We start from the raw sequence: 11946 nt of genomic DNA on the forward strand, positions 1-11946 counted from the left end.
CACAGTGAAGTTGTGAACAGCACAGGGCCCCATATCGCATACCACGAAACTGACAGCTACCTAATCACACTCCGCGCGCTCCTCGCATAGCAAGCGCTGGACTCGACTCGCTCGAAAAGGCTGAACAATCACCATGAGCAGAAAAACTTCAACACAATAAAAATGGGTAATGAGAGCATTCCTCGGCGTTGTCGGCACACAAGTTCACTCACATACGGATACACGCATCTAGCCAAACACTACGGATATTAGACGTCCCATAGACGGTACGGGCCAGAACGGACGGAGGGCCCAGTCTTGCCCGTGGATGTTTCCTTTTTCCCTTCCAGGTCTAGCGTTGTAGAGCCAACGGTGAACGGGGGCCCTGTCAAAACGGCTGTCAAAAAGTCAAAATAAAAGTCATCTAAGAAACTTCCCGATACGCCCAGAAGACTGCAGTCTGCGACTCCTTGACCCAAGATTCAGGGTTCCCTCTCCTGGGTTGTCCCTGATGAGAAAGTCTCATGATGAAGGGGTCACGAACCAGGGCCAATTGAACTTACCGTCCCTTCTAGGAAACAATTCTGGCATTTCGCGGGCAAAGTAATGTGCCAAGCCCTTCTAACAAGCCAAAAAACATACACCATGAACGCGAGCTATCACCACCAATTAATTCCTGGCAAAGCTGCCTAGATTCATCCTAGGACAGGCATTTGAGATGAGCTGTATCCCGCCGATGCCGTTGTCCATCCTGTTTGTTCACATCTTGGGTATCTGCCATAGCCACCGCAGCATTCCGTCTTCCCGCGGTCCAAGTCTCAAAGAGCATCCAAGTCCTGAATCTAATCCCCCCCCCCCCCTCCCCAGCTAAATAAGAAGTTAGGAACTCATCCGAAGTTTCCTTACTGGACTTCTCACTCAGCCTTCAGGGGCTTCGTCCGAAGTGGAACCCCGGTCAACTCTTATTGCGAATCACCGCAAGTCTGCAATTGCATAGAGTTGCAACGGGGCAAAAACTGCAAGGAGACAAAACTCGCAATGTTGATCAGCAGTTGACAACACCCTATTCAGGCTTCAAAACAGAGGATACAACGACCTCACGCCAGTGTCCCTAGCGAAAGAACGATTTTCCATTTTTCAAAACCCGACCCCCCGGTCCGGCGCCACGGGCCCTCCCGCTCGCCTCTCAACGCCCATCCAAACTTCCCTGGGAGGAACCCCGTTGCGAGTTTCAACACCCTCAATGTCCGCCATGCGGCCGGTCCAATCGACAATGGTGCCCAACGTACGAGCTCCATTGAACCCGAAAAAAATAAGAGAAAACACTGGAGAATCATGTTCTTCATCACACCGGCACGCAGGGAAGAGAAACAAGAATTTGACTCCAACACGCCCAACCTCGCCCTTGATCGCCAATTTACACCCTAGGTCGCGTATAGTCGTACGCAGCGGGTGATGGCGCGGGACATCACAGCCCTCTGACAGGGAGGTAATATGAGCATGGTCTCTGCAATCAGAGGCTCGGAGCAGAGTCTCCCATCTGCGTCATAGTCACCTAGTGACATTAACATGCACGGATACAGCGCGTCAATAACTTCTCTCTGCTCGGTTCTATTTCCATAACCCCTGGCCGTAATTCAACGCGTCTACTGGGGAAGCCACGCACCGCCAGTGCCGCACCGGCCGTCGGTCATCGCCGTCTTCGTCCTCGTCTGCATATGTACAGCACGGTTACGTGTAGCTGTCGTCGTTGTCGTCGTCGTCGATTGTCGACATACCACAATAGGTGGGATAGGTGGGGAGGGTCCTTTTCTCGTCCGAAAAGACAGAGACGAGACGATGCGTTCGCAACCACCCCACTAAAGACGTTGGAAATGAGCCACCTCTACCGCGGCTTTACGGCGCATCTCCCGACGTGGACAGTGCCAAACCCCATCCAACATCCCCGAACTCATGTCCCATTCGGGGCCTCGCAGGACTCCTCAACCGACGCTGACCTGCCCTCTTGGGCAGAAGCCGTGGAACACCCCCCCGAACCACAGCGCTCTTGGCACAGAAATACAAAGAAAAAACACTGCAGAAAGGGCCAGCTATCATGAAACGGGACATCTTTACTAAAGCGGTGGAACAACCCCCCGAGGCAACGGGGGGTCAGTTGAACCCAAGCTCCAACAGCACGCAACTCTCATTGGCCCTCAACCACCCTGAACCGTGAACCTGACTACGGAACAGAAGCCGTCGTTGCCTCGTTGGTGGGTGGTGACTACCCAGTTCGGCGTTGCCAGCCCGCGTCGAGTTCCGCTTTCCTCCCATTGGCGCGCTCTCTGTTCGTTTGAAACTCGTCAAGGCCTCATTATAGCGTACACACCAACGAGACGACACTTCGGATATTCTTCGCAAGATTCGCACATGCACACGTCTGTATGTGTCGTCCAATGCGTTCCGCCTCCCGAGTCTGCCTCCCATTGCCGCCTGGGCAGAAAAGTCTACCCTCACTACAACCTGCGGACGGAGCACGGAGTAATTACCAAGGCGCCAAGTCAACGAGTCTTCGGACACAATGCCGATGGGGGTTTTGAGGGTGGGAAACAAACCCCAGGCTATCGGTGTTTAGATATGCTGTTGCAAAGTAAATCGGCCCTTTGCAGGCTTTGCAAGGGACAAGCGCACGTCGAATTTCGAACACCACCATCCGCATGCCTGTTCCCTCCCCGGCACTTTGATACAGGTACGTTATCGATCAGGCACGTTCGGATGGTGTTCGCGGCAGTTGTATACGCAGTATGGTGACTGCTCGAAACTCGAATCTACGAATGCCTTCATTACCAGCTCGTCGATAAGGGGCCTCGAGTACTTCGTGCTTCAGGGGGGGACGACTGCGGGTATCGTGTCTGAAGTTTCTACTCCCAATAGCTAAGCATCTTTTTCGTATTTGTTGCTATCTAGAGGCATCTCCGGCATAGCTATTGGCAGACCTGAGCGCGGACTGGATTAACTCCTGACAGTTATCGCATTTCACAAAAGTACAGAGATTCTGGCTGTTGGAAGCCCCCCTGCCTCTCTCTAGAACGACCAAGTACCCTGTTCCGTTTGTGCCCTCACCAAAGCTGGACGGCATCCAGATAAGGTGAGAAGGGCCTACGGTCTATAATCTAGATGGTTGATTCGCGCGTATGGACCTCGACAAGAAAGGGGGTCCGCAATCCTTAAACCCCAGTCACGATGGTGAGCATGCCTGGCGAAATGTCACCATCGTTGTCCAGGTTCCTTCAGCAACCCATCGCAGTCTTTGCGAGAGCGAGCATTCCCGACTTGTGAACAAAACTCAACATGCAACTCTGCAAATTGTGTCGTCGTCAGCATCGAGGATGAAACCCAGCCTGTGATGATACACGAGCAGCAATCCCCGTATCACGAGACGGAAGATGGCGTGCTTCGTTTTCCCCCTAGAGTGAACCGCACTGACAACTTTGTCAATGGCAATTTCGCTGGCCAAGAGAAAGTCGATTGCGAACTCTGCGCGCGCCTCGGCCTTCTCTTCGAAGCGGTCAACATGAACGATATCCGGGGCCGAAATGGACCAAGATTGCGCTTTCTCCCCAAACGCCCGTTTCACAGACAATAATTATCCACAATCTTCCGATCAGTCCGCCGATGACCTCAAAGTTTCCCAGCGTGGCCGAGATCCGAATAATTCAGGGTATACCGCATCGCATCCGCCGAATATTCGCCGCGTACAGAGTAGAGTTGTTTAGTATCGTGAGCCGGCGAGGGGAAAGGGGACTCGGAAGACAAAGCCCCCTTGCCAAGACCATGGGAGTTTATCAAGTCTTCGATATCAATTAGCCCCCTAGAATACAACAATAGTCACGATAGCTTGACTTACACCTTGCGACGATTGCTATCAGGGACAACCACAACTCTAATAGAGTTGCAACATGGAAACTCTAAGCACAGCCGCCAAGACCCCTGTGAGCCACGCTGTCGAAAACATGCGTCTGGTGGGCTGCCACGCTGTCTCTAAGTTCAAAGCCTTGTGCCCCGGAGCAGCAAGGATACCAAAAACTTTCCTCAACGTCAAGCCGGACCAGAATTCGGGTCCGGGTTCGCGGGGGTAGCGGCCTCAACGTCTGCGAGTCGATTTACCTCTGTCCCAGCGACGATGACAATCTAACACGGCCCCCAAGAAACAGCAGATTAGAAATACAAAGCTTCACAACTGGCTCTCACCTGGCAGCGGCCACGGTAATGATCGCCAACAAGGAAACAGGGGGTGGATATTGGTACCTTATTGTGTAGTTTTGCCATTTGGGGGCAGTCCTTCTGTGACCGGACGGCGTTGACCTACAAGTCAGGAAAGTCACGCGAACCGGGCCGGCACAAGGACAAGGACCCCGGGGACGACCTACATTCAAAAACCGGCAAGCGGGATACCCGCCGTGCCGCTCATCTTTTCTGTTTTTCTATTTTTCTTTTTCTGCCCACACCCCGACCTTGGTAATTGGCAAACAATGAGAAATCGACTGAAAACTAAATGGTGGCGAAATTCCAATGCTACCGTACCGTAGCAGAGTCAGAAGTCAAAATTCCATAGCGGTTCATCGTGTCGGTCCCCGCAGAGGAAGGGAGAGGGGCCCGAGGGGGAAAATGAGTAGAGATGACGCTTCGTCTCGGCCCGTTTGACAGGGACCGGGGAGGCTGAGAATTCCAGAAGACGCGGCGATCAGACGAAACCCGTGCAACAAGTTCAACGACACGGCTGAAAAAAGTACGGGTAGTCTTCACGAGAAGAAACGCTCTTGTGTATGCTGCTGTGAAAATGGGATATTCGCATACGCCATAGATGGGGTTTGCGGAAATTGTCACTGACTTGTAACCCTCTGCGCCTGTCAGCCATAAACTCATGGCAGAGGCCTAGGAAACAAGGGAAGAGTACTTTCCAGGACAGACGTGATACGCAGACGGCAGGTCACAGGAGGCGCTCGAAGAAGCATTCATTGACCTGTGATTTGGAAGCTCTGATGGAGCCAAATCGACGCGCCCAAGCCCATCGCAGCCACGCAGAGGACGTCATCAATGCAACGAAGCGGTATCCCAAAGTGGAGGTATGGGGAGGTCTCATGACGGACGCCCCCGACGCCAATCACTACCGAACTCGAGCCGCCGCACCGAAACCGTTGAGAGCGGCGCACCGTCTGCTTGGGAATTTGGATTGACATGTGGCGTATTACACAGTAGGTTGAGGTGGTAAGGTGTTCCGGAAATAACAGCGGGTGGGCGCGAAGGCGCCGCAGATTTGCAAGATCTGTTCATGCCAGGCACTCGTAGCGGCTAATGAGACTGGCGGCTGGGGGAGCTGTCGATACGCCGGCGACCTGGTTCGGCGTATCCGTAGTCTGCGACCCTGAAACGCAGGAGGTGACGGCGTTTTTGCCCCGCCAAGGTTGCAAGGCTGTATTTGTTGTTGTCGATACGTTCCATCTATCCCGTGGCATTTGGAATGTAGGGGTTAGCTACCCTGTGAGACCATGGGATTCGGCCTAGGTCTCCAGAATTGGTCGGGTTGTAAGGTCGGTATGACTTTCTAAAACCACAAGTTTAGATCAGCATTCTTTGTTGATGTTGCCGTTCCATACACCTATTGGCCCCCCTTGAAATGAGCTGAGCTGAGCTTGGCAACAGCAATTTTGCAGCTGACTGAAGGATCATCTCCAAATCGAGGTGTTGGTTGTGGCAATAAAACCATAAAAGATAAAGCCTCTCACGTAAAGGAGCCAATTGGGCAATCCAGAGGTTGAGGTGGATCTGGCCTGCAAGTCTGGGCACGCGTATTGAAACCTATCGAGGATGAAGCTGCCTCTTTGGGTTCAACTCCCTCTGATGCCCTGGTTGTAAGAATCCTTCGTCCAAGGTAGTTGAACTCCCAAAACAATGGTTCAGCCGCTGATTGGCTTCGGACAGGCGGTGAGAGAGGAAACAGATCTTCTCTCCTTCGTGGTAGAGAGTTTGCGAAGCCACCGAAAGCCCCAATTGGCAGATCTGAGAGATAAGATTTGCACTGTTTAACTCCATCGTTTTACATTACTAGAGGATTGCCGCAGTATATATAAATACTACCCTACCCTCAAATTCCGCACTATTTAACCTTAACCCTTTTTATAAATTACTTATTCTTTTTTTAATTTTACCCTCTCCCTTATTAAAAAATTATTAAAATCGTAGTTTTAATAACTTATTAATAAGCTAATATTATTATTTAAAAATAAGTAATTTATTTTTATATATAAGTATTAAAAGTTTTATTATTATAAAAATAATAATAAATATATTAAAGTATTTAAAAGAGCTTTTTAATAAATTTTTAATACTATTTAAAGTTATAATCCTTAAGTTATAAAAAAAAGTTAAAATATTATATTAATATAATTTTATTTATTTTATTAATATTAATAATACTCTTTTTAATATATAATATATTAATAATATTTTATAACTACGTTATTACGTTTTATAAATCATATTTAATAATAATAAGGATTTTAGTATTTTTTTTTAAGTTTTTTATTAAAATTATTACTATAGGGTTAGTTTAGTTATTAATATCTTAGTAAGTATTTTAATTTAATTTAGAGGTTTTTATAGTTTTTAATAAGAAGTTTTTAAAGGACTTATAATTAGACTTTTTATTTATTATAAATAAAACTATTATAATTAAAATTATAATACTATTTATAAACCTTAATAATAAGTAATTAATAATATAATTATTTTTTTATAATAAGCTTAAAAGAGTATTTTAATTTAAGTACTAAATAAGTATTATATTATTTTATTAAAACTATATTCTTATACTTATGATTGAGAAAGAATTAACTTTCTTCGATAACAAGGTACTCAGAGAGATGAGATTGAAATAGACACAGAGAGCGAACAAAGCCTTTGCCGCCCACACCGTCAACCACTTGGCTGGGGTTCCCCGACCCTCTGGCTCAGCTGTCCTGGGTTGAACCCGGCACAGTGACAAATGGAATGTAAGACGTCAACTGCGTAGGCAGAACGCAATTCAATACCAATCGTTCCTAGTTCATGCACATTCGATGTGTGTCTTTAGGATGTCCAAGACGTGCTCCGTAATTAGAGAAAAGGGTCCGACGGGTAATCAACACATGGGAGCGTCGATCCAAGCCAATCTTTCCGTAGCGCCACTCAAACCCGCAGACTTCATTAGTCGGCGGGTATGATCTGCCACCAAAGGGGCTCCATCTGGTGCGACCGAGGTGCCGGTCAATTACTTGACCTCCAAGACCCATCCCATTAGAGCAAGGACAGACAAGTGAGACGGAGTCCATGAAGTCCGAACCGATTCGAACATCCTGTAACAGCAATCAACAAAGAGGGGAAGCGGCCGCTTTGCAAAATAATAGAAAAATCTTCCTGGTCAATACATGCACACGAAAGGGTCGAGGAGATGTAGCCGCTGCAAGTCATTCGAGTCGTGCGTGACATGACGACACAAAGTTGAGCTGTTTGAGTCCTCCGTCTGGTTTCTCTGGTAGAGTTGTCGAGGGCTGTCCTTCCGCGGGCCCCGCACCATGCAGAGAAAACCGTTTCCAGTAAAGCTCGGAGCCGGAATTGAGGCCAGTTGCATCGATGCTGTCCACGGGTGGTATTCGAGCGGGGCTCAGGGAACTTCTTGAGAGCTTGGGACCGCTAACTCTAAGAGGGTCGTCCCTCGGCTGGCAGAACTTCGATATGATTGCTGAAGATTTCATCGACCCGACTGGCCAGATGGGCTTATTTTCTTTGGAGGGTATCATCGCCGTGATCGCCAACTCCGGCGGGCGGCGGGTCATATGCGGCTGCTATGCGGTTGGTTCTAACAGTCACTGCTCGTTGGCCAGAACGATCCCACGTTGCTCCTATTTACCCTGAGTCGGGGGCTGGTTGATGCACATGACGAAAACACCTGTCTGTACCTAATCCATGAAAGAAGGTCTTTACAGAGTCCTGGTCGTCTGCAACGATGTTTGCACCAATAGTTGCCCGCCTGCAGCGCCGGCGACACGCTTGATTGGATACAGGCAGGTTGGCGGCAACTCGTCCACCAGGACGTGTCATCTCTCACCTGCCACTGAAAGACGTTGTTGCAGCCGGTCTGCATCTTGACTTTTGACTTTTGCCTCGCAGTCCGGATTGGGAACAGGGGCGATAGCTAGTATTCCCGTGTCATGGAGTCTTTGCCCCTTTGTCTGGCAAAGGCGGAACCTGGAAGATATAGCTCGTAATCTGTCAGTTGCCGTCGGCCGAGTGGGAATACTTGAATCGTCCGCCGAGATGATGGTCGGGTCTGGCCTAGGTAAGCTCGTGGATAAGATCCATTGCAAACGCCCCAAGCCCACAATGTGCCTTTTGATGAGGCAGCCATCGAAATTGGACCCGGCCGCGTGGGTAGAAGAAGGTGGCCGTCTTCGGTTCGCGTGTCGAGGCAAAGTAAATCGGGTGGCGTGGCGTCAGGGTTCCGTCAAATCGTTTACGGCCGATTCAGCCATATCTCCAAGCGAGAATCCCGCCCCCGCAGCGCGGACCCAGAGCAACCATAGGGTGAATTGCCCGCCTCCCCGAGGCCGGCCCAGGAGGAGTGACAACAGTGGGTGTCACCGGTATGCAGCTTGTGATGTTCCGGAGCTGCGATGCGGTGCACCGCTGTGCAGCTGCGGGGTGGCATGATTCTTCTATATCTATGTAGTGTCAGGCAAGTGGGCGAGTGCCTGACTGGCCCAGAAAATTTTCTGTCTGCCTTTGGCCGGGTCGCTGCATTGTAGACACCGGCTGTCCCTGGGTTACCGTGTATGTGATGTAAATTCGAGGCAAAGTGTATGGCGATGGTTCCCTGCAGCTGTAGCTGCACCCGTGTCTGATGCGTTAGTACTCGTGTTTGCGTGGCGCCGAAACCCTAGGTTGACGTCGACAGCGACTTTGACATTCGACGTTGACACTGTCCGCTATCCTGATGGGTAGTGACACAAAGATGAGTCGACATATGGGTACGTCGTTCAACGTGCGCATGTCAATAAGCAAAAGATGGCGTAGAAGCACGCATGGAACATTGTCGTTTCGGTGCAAGAGACCAATAAGGGGTGGAGAGAAACCCAGTGCCCCTTCGGCCGAGATAGTACGTGTGAAAGCAAAGGCGTGTCCTGTGTAGCCGTCCGCGGTGGACGTGTGTCTATATTCGTAGCTTTGAACGAATAGGTATCCGCAGTTGGAGGCTAGAATAGAATACAGCAAAGGTATCTGTACTCCGTATTCAAGTATGTGTCCGTATGTAGGCATTGGTCAGAGCAGCCCAAACAGGGCATGTTGCGGTTGCCAAAGACAGCCTTACAGGCCTGGCAGGTCTGACGTTTTCTGGTTGCTAAGACTTTGCGGGCGGTGATGTCTGACCGCCTCGTGCATTGGCATTGATTGATCGAGCTGTGCCGTTCGCTGCTTTTGTCTCCCGCGGGTGAGTATCCCAACAAGCTGTTTCGGCTTCGGTGGTTCTCTGTTTGCCTTGGACCAGATCCTTGGGGTCACATTGAAAGAGGCGGGCGATTTTTGGGAGAGAGGTCAGAGAAGGCATCTCTGCGCGTTAGACAGCTAAGCGCCCGTGCCAATGCTTCTCGAACAAAAAAAAAAAAAAGCATTGTCGTGACCGCTAGGCTGGGATTGACGAGGGCACTGTGTAATGTGTATTCTTGAGACAAACCGTGACCAGATATGATTGCGGCCGTAAGATGAAAGTGGGGGAGAAGAGCAGGCCAGGTTATTGTTCGCGTGGATGCCGGCCCAAAAGAGAAGGCCTTTCGAGGAGTTGGGGGCTGGAAGCTTGGAAGTCGAAAGGAGTTTGGGATTTGACGGGAGCATCTGAGTACCTTGTTATCGAAGAAAGTTAATTCTTTCTAAGTCACAAGTATAAGAATATAGTTTTAATAAAACAGTATAGTACTTACTTAGTACTTAAATTAAGATACTTTTTTAAGCTTATTATATAAAAAAAATAATTATATTACTAACTACTTACTATCGAGGTCTATAAGTAGCGCTATAGCTTTAATCGCTATAGCTTTAATTATAATAGCTTCGCTTATAATAAGTAAAAAGTCTAGTTATAAGTCCTTTAAAAGCCTCTTATTAAGAGCTATAAGAACCTCTGAGTTAAGTTAAAATACTTATTAAAATATTAATAACTAAACTAACCCTACGATAATAACTTTAATAAAAGACTTAAAAAAAAACGCTAGAATCCTTATTATTATTAAGTACGATTTATAAAGCGTAGTAACGCGGTTATAGAGTATTATTAATATATTTTATGCTAAAAAGGGTATTATTAGTACTAACGAAATAAATAGGGCCGTATTAATATAGTACCTCGGCTTCTTTTTATAGCTCGAGGATAATTACTTTAAATAGTATTAAAAATTTATTAAAAAGCTCTCTCGAGTACTCTAGTATATTTATTACTATTTTTATAATAATAAAACTCCTAGTACCTACGTATAAAAATAGGTTACTTACCTCTAAATAGTAATATTAGCTTATTAATAAGCTATCGAAACTACGATTCTAGCGATCCCTTAACGAGGGAGAGGGTAGAATAGAGGAAAGGATAGGAGAGAAAAGGGTTAAGGTTAAATAGTGCGGAATTCGAGGGCAGGGTAGCGTCTACATATACTACGGCAATCCTCTAGTAATGCAAAACGATGGAGTTAAACAGTGTGACGGGAGCATCAGGCTAGATGACCGGGCTGGAAGCGTACGATACCCAAGCCCTGCGAGAGGTAACGCAGCAGGGGCCTGGCTGTGATTCATCAATTCAACCGTTCGTGGCTCCTTTTGCCTGGCCTGTCGCTGCTGCTGGTTCCTTCCAATGCTGGCGATTGCCGAAGTTCTGCTCTTGCTCTTTCTCTTGCGCCTGCTCTCGCACTCTGGCTCCTGCCCCATACATCGTGAGGTGGGCAGGCCCAGTACCTCTGGGGCATCTGGCGATGAAGCGACAGAGCGTCTCGGGAAGTCGGTCCTTCCAGCGCTGTTTACACAGGCTTGGACCCAGTCCTTACGCAGCAGGTACCTCAAGTATTCAGGTACACCTTGCACGGATACCTCTTACCTAAGGACTAAGGTTGATAGACGGGTCGGTCCAGATCGCTCCTTACATAATCCCGCGACTGCTCATGTTTGGTTTGTGCTGGAGAAGACGGGATGAATTGTGCAGTGCGCTTGCATCGCCCCGGTGCTTGGGCTCTGAATCTCTGATGGGCCCATGGGAAATCTCGAGTTCGTCTCTCGTTCCGTCTCCGCAGAGCGCCTGGGCCTCGATGCGCCCAGAGAGTCGTGTCCCGTTCCCCCCGACGAATCTCATGAGAGTGAGATACAGTATGAGCAGTGTTGCTCCGTAGTAAATGACACTGGAACAGAATAGACAGCCCAAAAACACACGCATACACCGGGAGCTTTGGAAAGAAGTGGCCCAACCGTACCGAATGCCAGGCCCCCGTTCAATCCCTGTCCTATCCGCCCAAACGTGAAATCCACACCAGCCCGTCCAAGGGATCCAACAGTGCAAATCCCCCCTTCCGGCGACGAGAAAACCCAACCTAAAAGACCAACCCATAAGAAAGTGGCTAGTGCAGGGCACCCAGATACGTGGGACAGTCTATCGGGTATCCGGACAATGGGCAAACGGGGTTATTACGGATACCTCAGTGGGCTCAGAGACAAGTCTGACAGAAGAACCAACTGTGACGAGAGTGAGACAGACAAGACAGCATTTCAAGAGAAGAATAAGCAAACAATCCCAACCGCTGGAGGAAGAATAGGACGCAACCTGAAAATGGGCTTTTGCCATGAGCAAGGGGAAAACCAGTCTCCGCCTGCGGGCTCAGGAGACCGCCCGCTCGTTAGGACACCACACACACAAACACA

General features: G+C 48.9%; 3 protein-coding genes across 3 annotated transcripts; 1 reads left to right on the forward strand and 2 right to left on the reverse strand.

Moving 5' to 3' along the window:
- Window positions 1–3639: 3639 nt before the first annotated feature.
- On the reverse strand, window positions 3640–5101 carry CTAM01_03207 (uncharacterized protein; the record flags this gene model as incomplete). Its single annotated transcript, XM_060519244.1, has 5 exons — window positions 3640–3829; window positions 3866–3901; window positions 4328–4384; window positions 4538–4893; window positions 4982–5101. 5 exons carry the CDS (start codon window positions 5099–5101, stop codon window positions 3640–3642), a joined length of 759 nt encoding a protein of 252 aa, XP_060386243.1.
- Window positions 5102–7463: 2362 nt separating this feature from the next.
- Window positions 7464–7751, reverse strand: CTAM01_03208 (uncharacterized protein; the record flags this gene model as incomplete). Its single annotated transcript, XM_060519245.1, has 1 exon — window positions 7464–7751. One exon carries the CDS (start codon window positions 7749–7751, stop codon window positions 7464–7466), a length of 288 nt encoding a protein of 95 aa, XP_060386244.1.
- Window positions 7752–10891: 3140 nt separating this feature from the next.
- Window positions 10892–11622, forward strand: CTAM01_03209 (uncharacterized protein; the record flags this gene model as incomplete). The annotated part of the gene is made up of 2 exons (XM_060519246.1): window positions 10892–11197; window positions 11440–11622. 2 exons carry the CDS (start codon window positions 10892–10894, stop codon window positions 11620–11622), a joined length of 489 nt encoding a protein of 162 aa, XP_060386245.1.
- Window positions 11623–11946: the final 324 nt, after the last annotated feature.

The sequence above is a fragment of the Colletotrichum tamarilloi genome, assembly GCF_030869305.1.
Source record: "Colletotrichum tamarilloi strain Tom-12 chromosome Unknown Scaffold_7.1, whole genome shotgun sequence".
Lineage (NCBI taxonomy): Eukaryota > Fungi > Ascomycota > Sordariomycetes > Glomerellales > Glomerellaceae > Colletotrichum > Colletotrichum tamarilloi.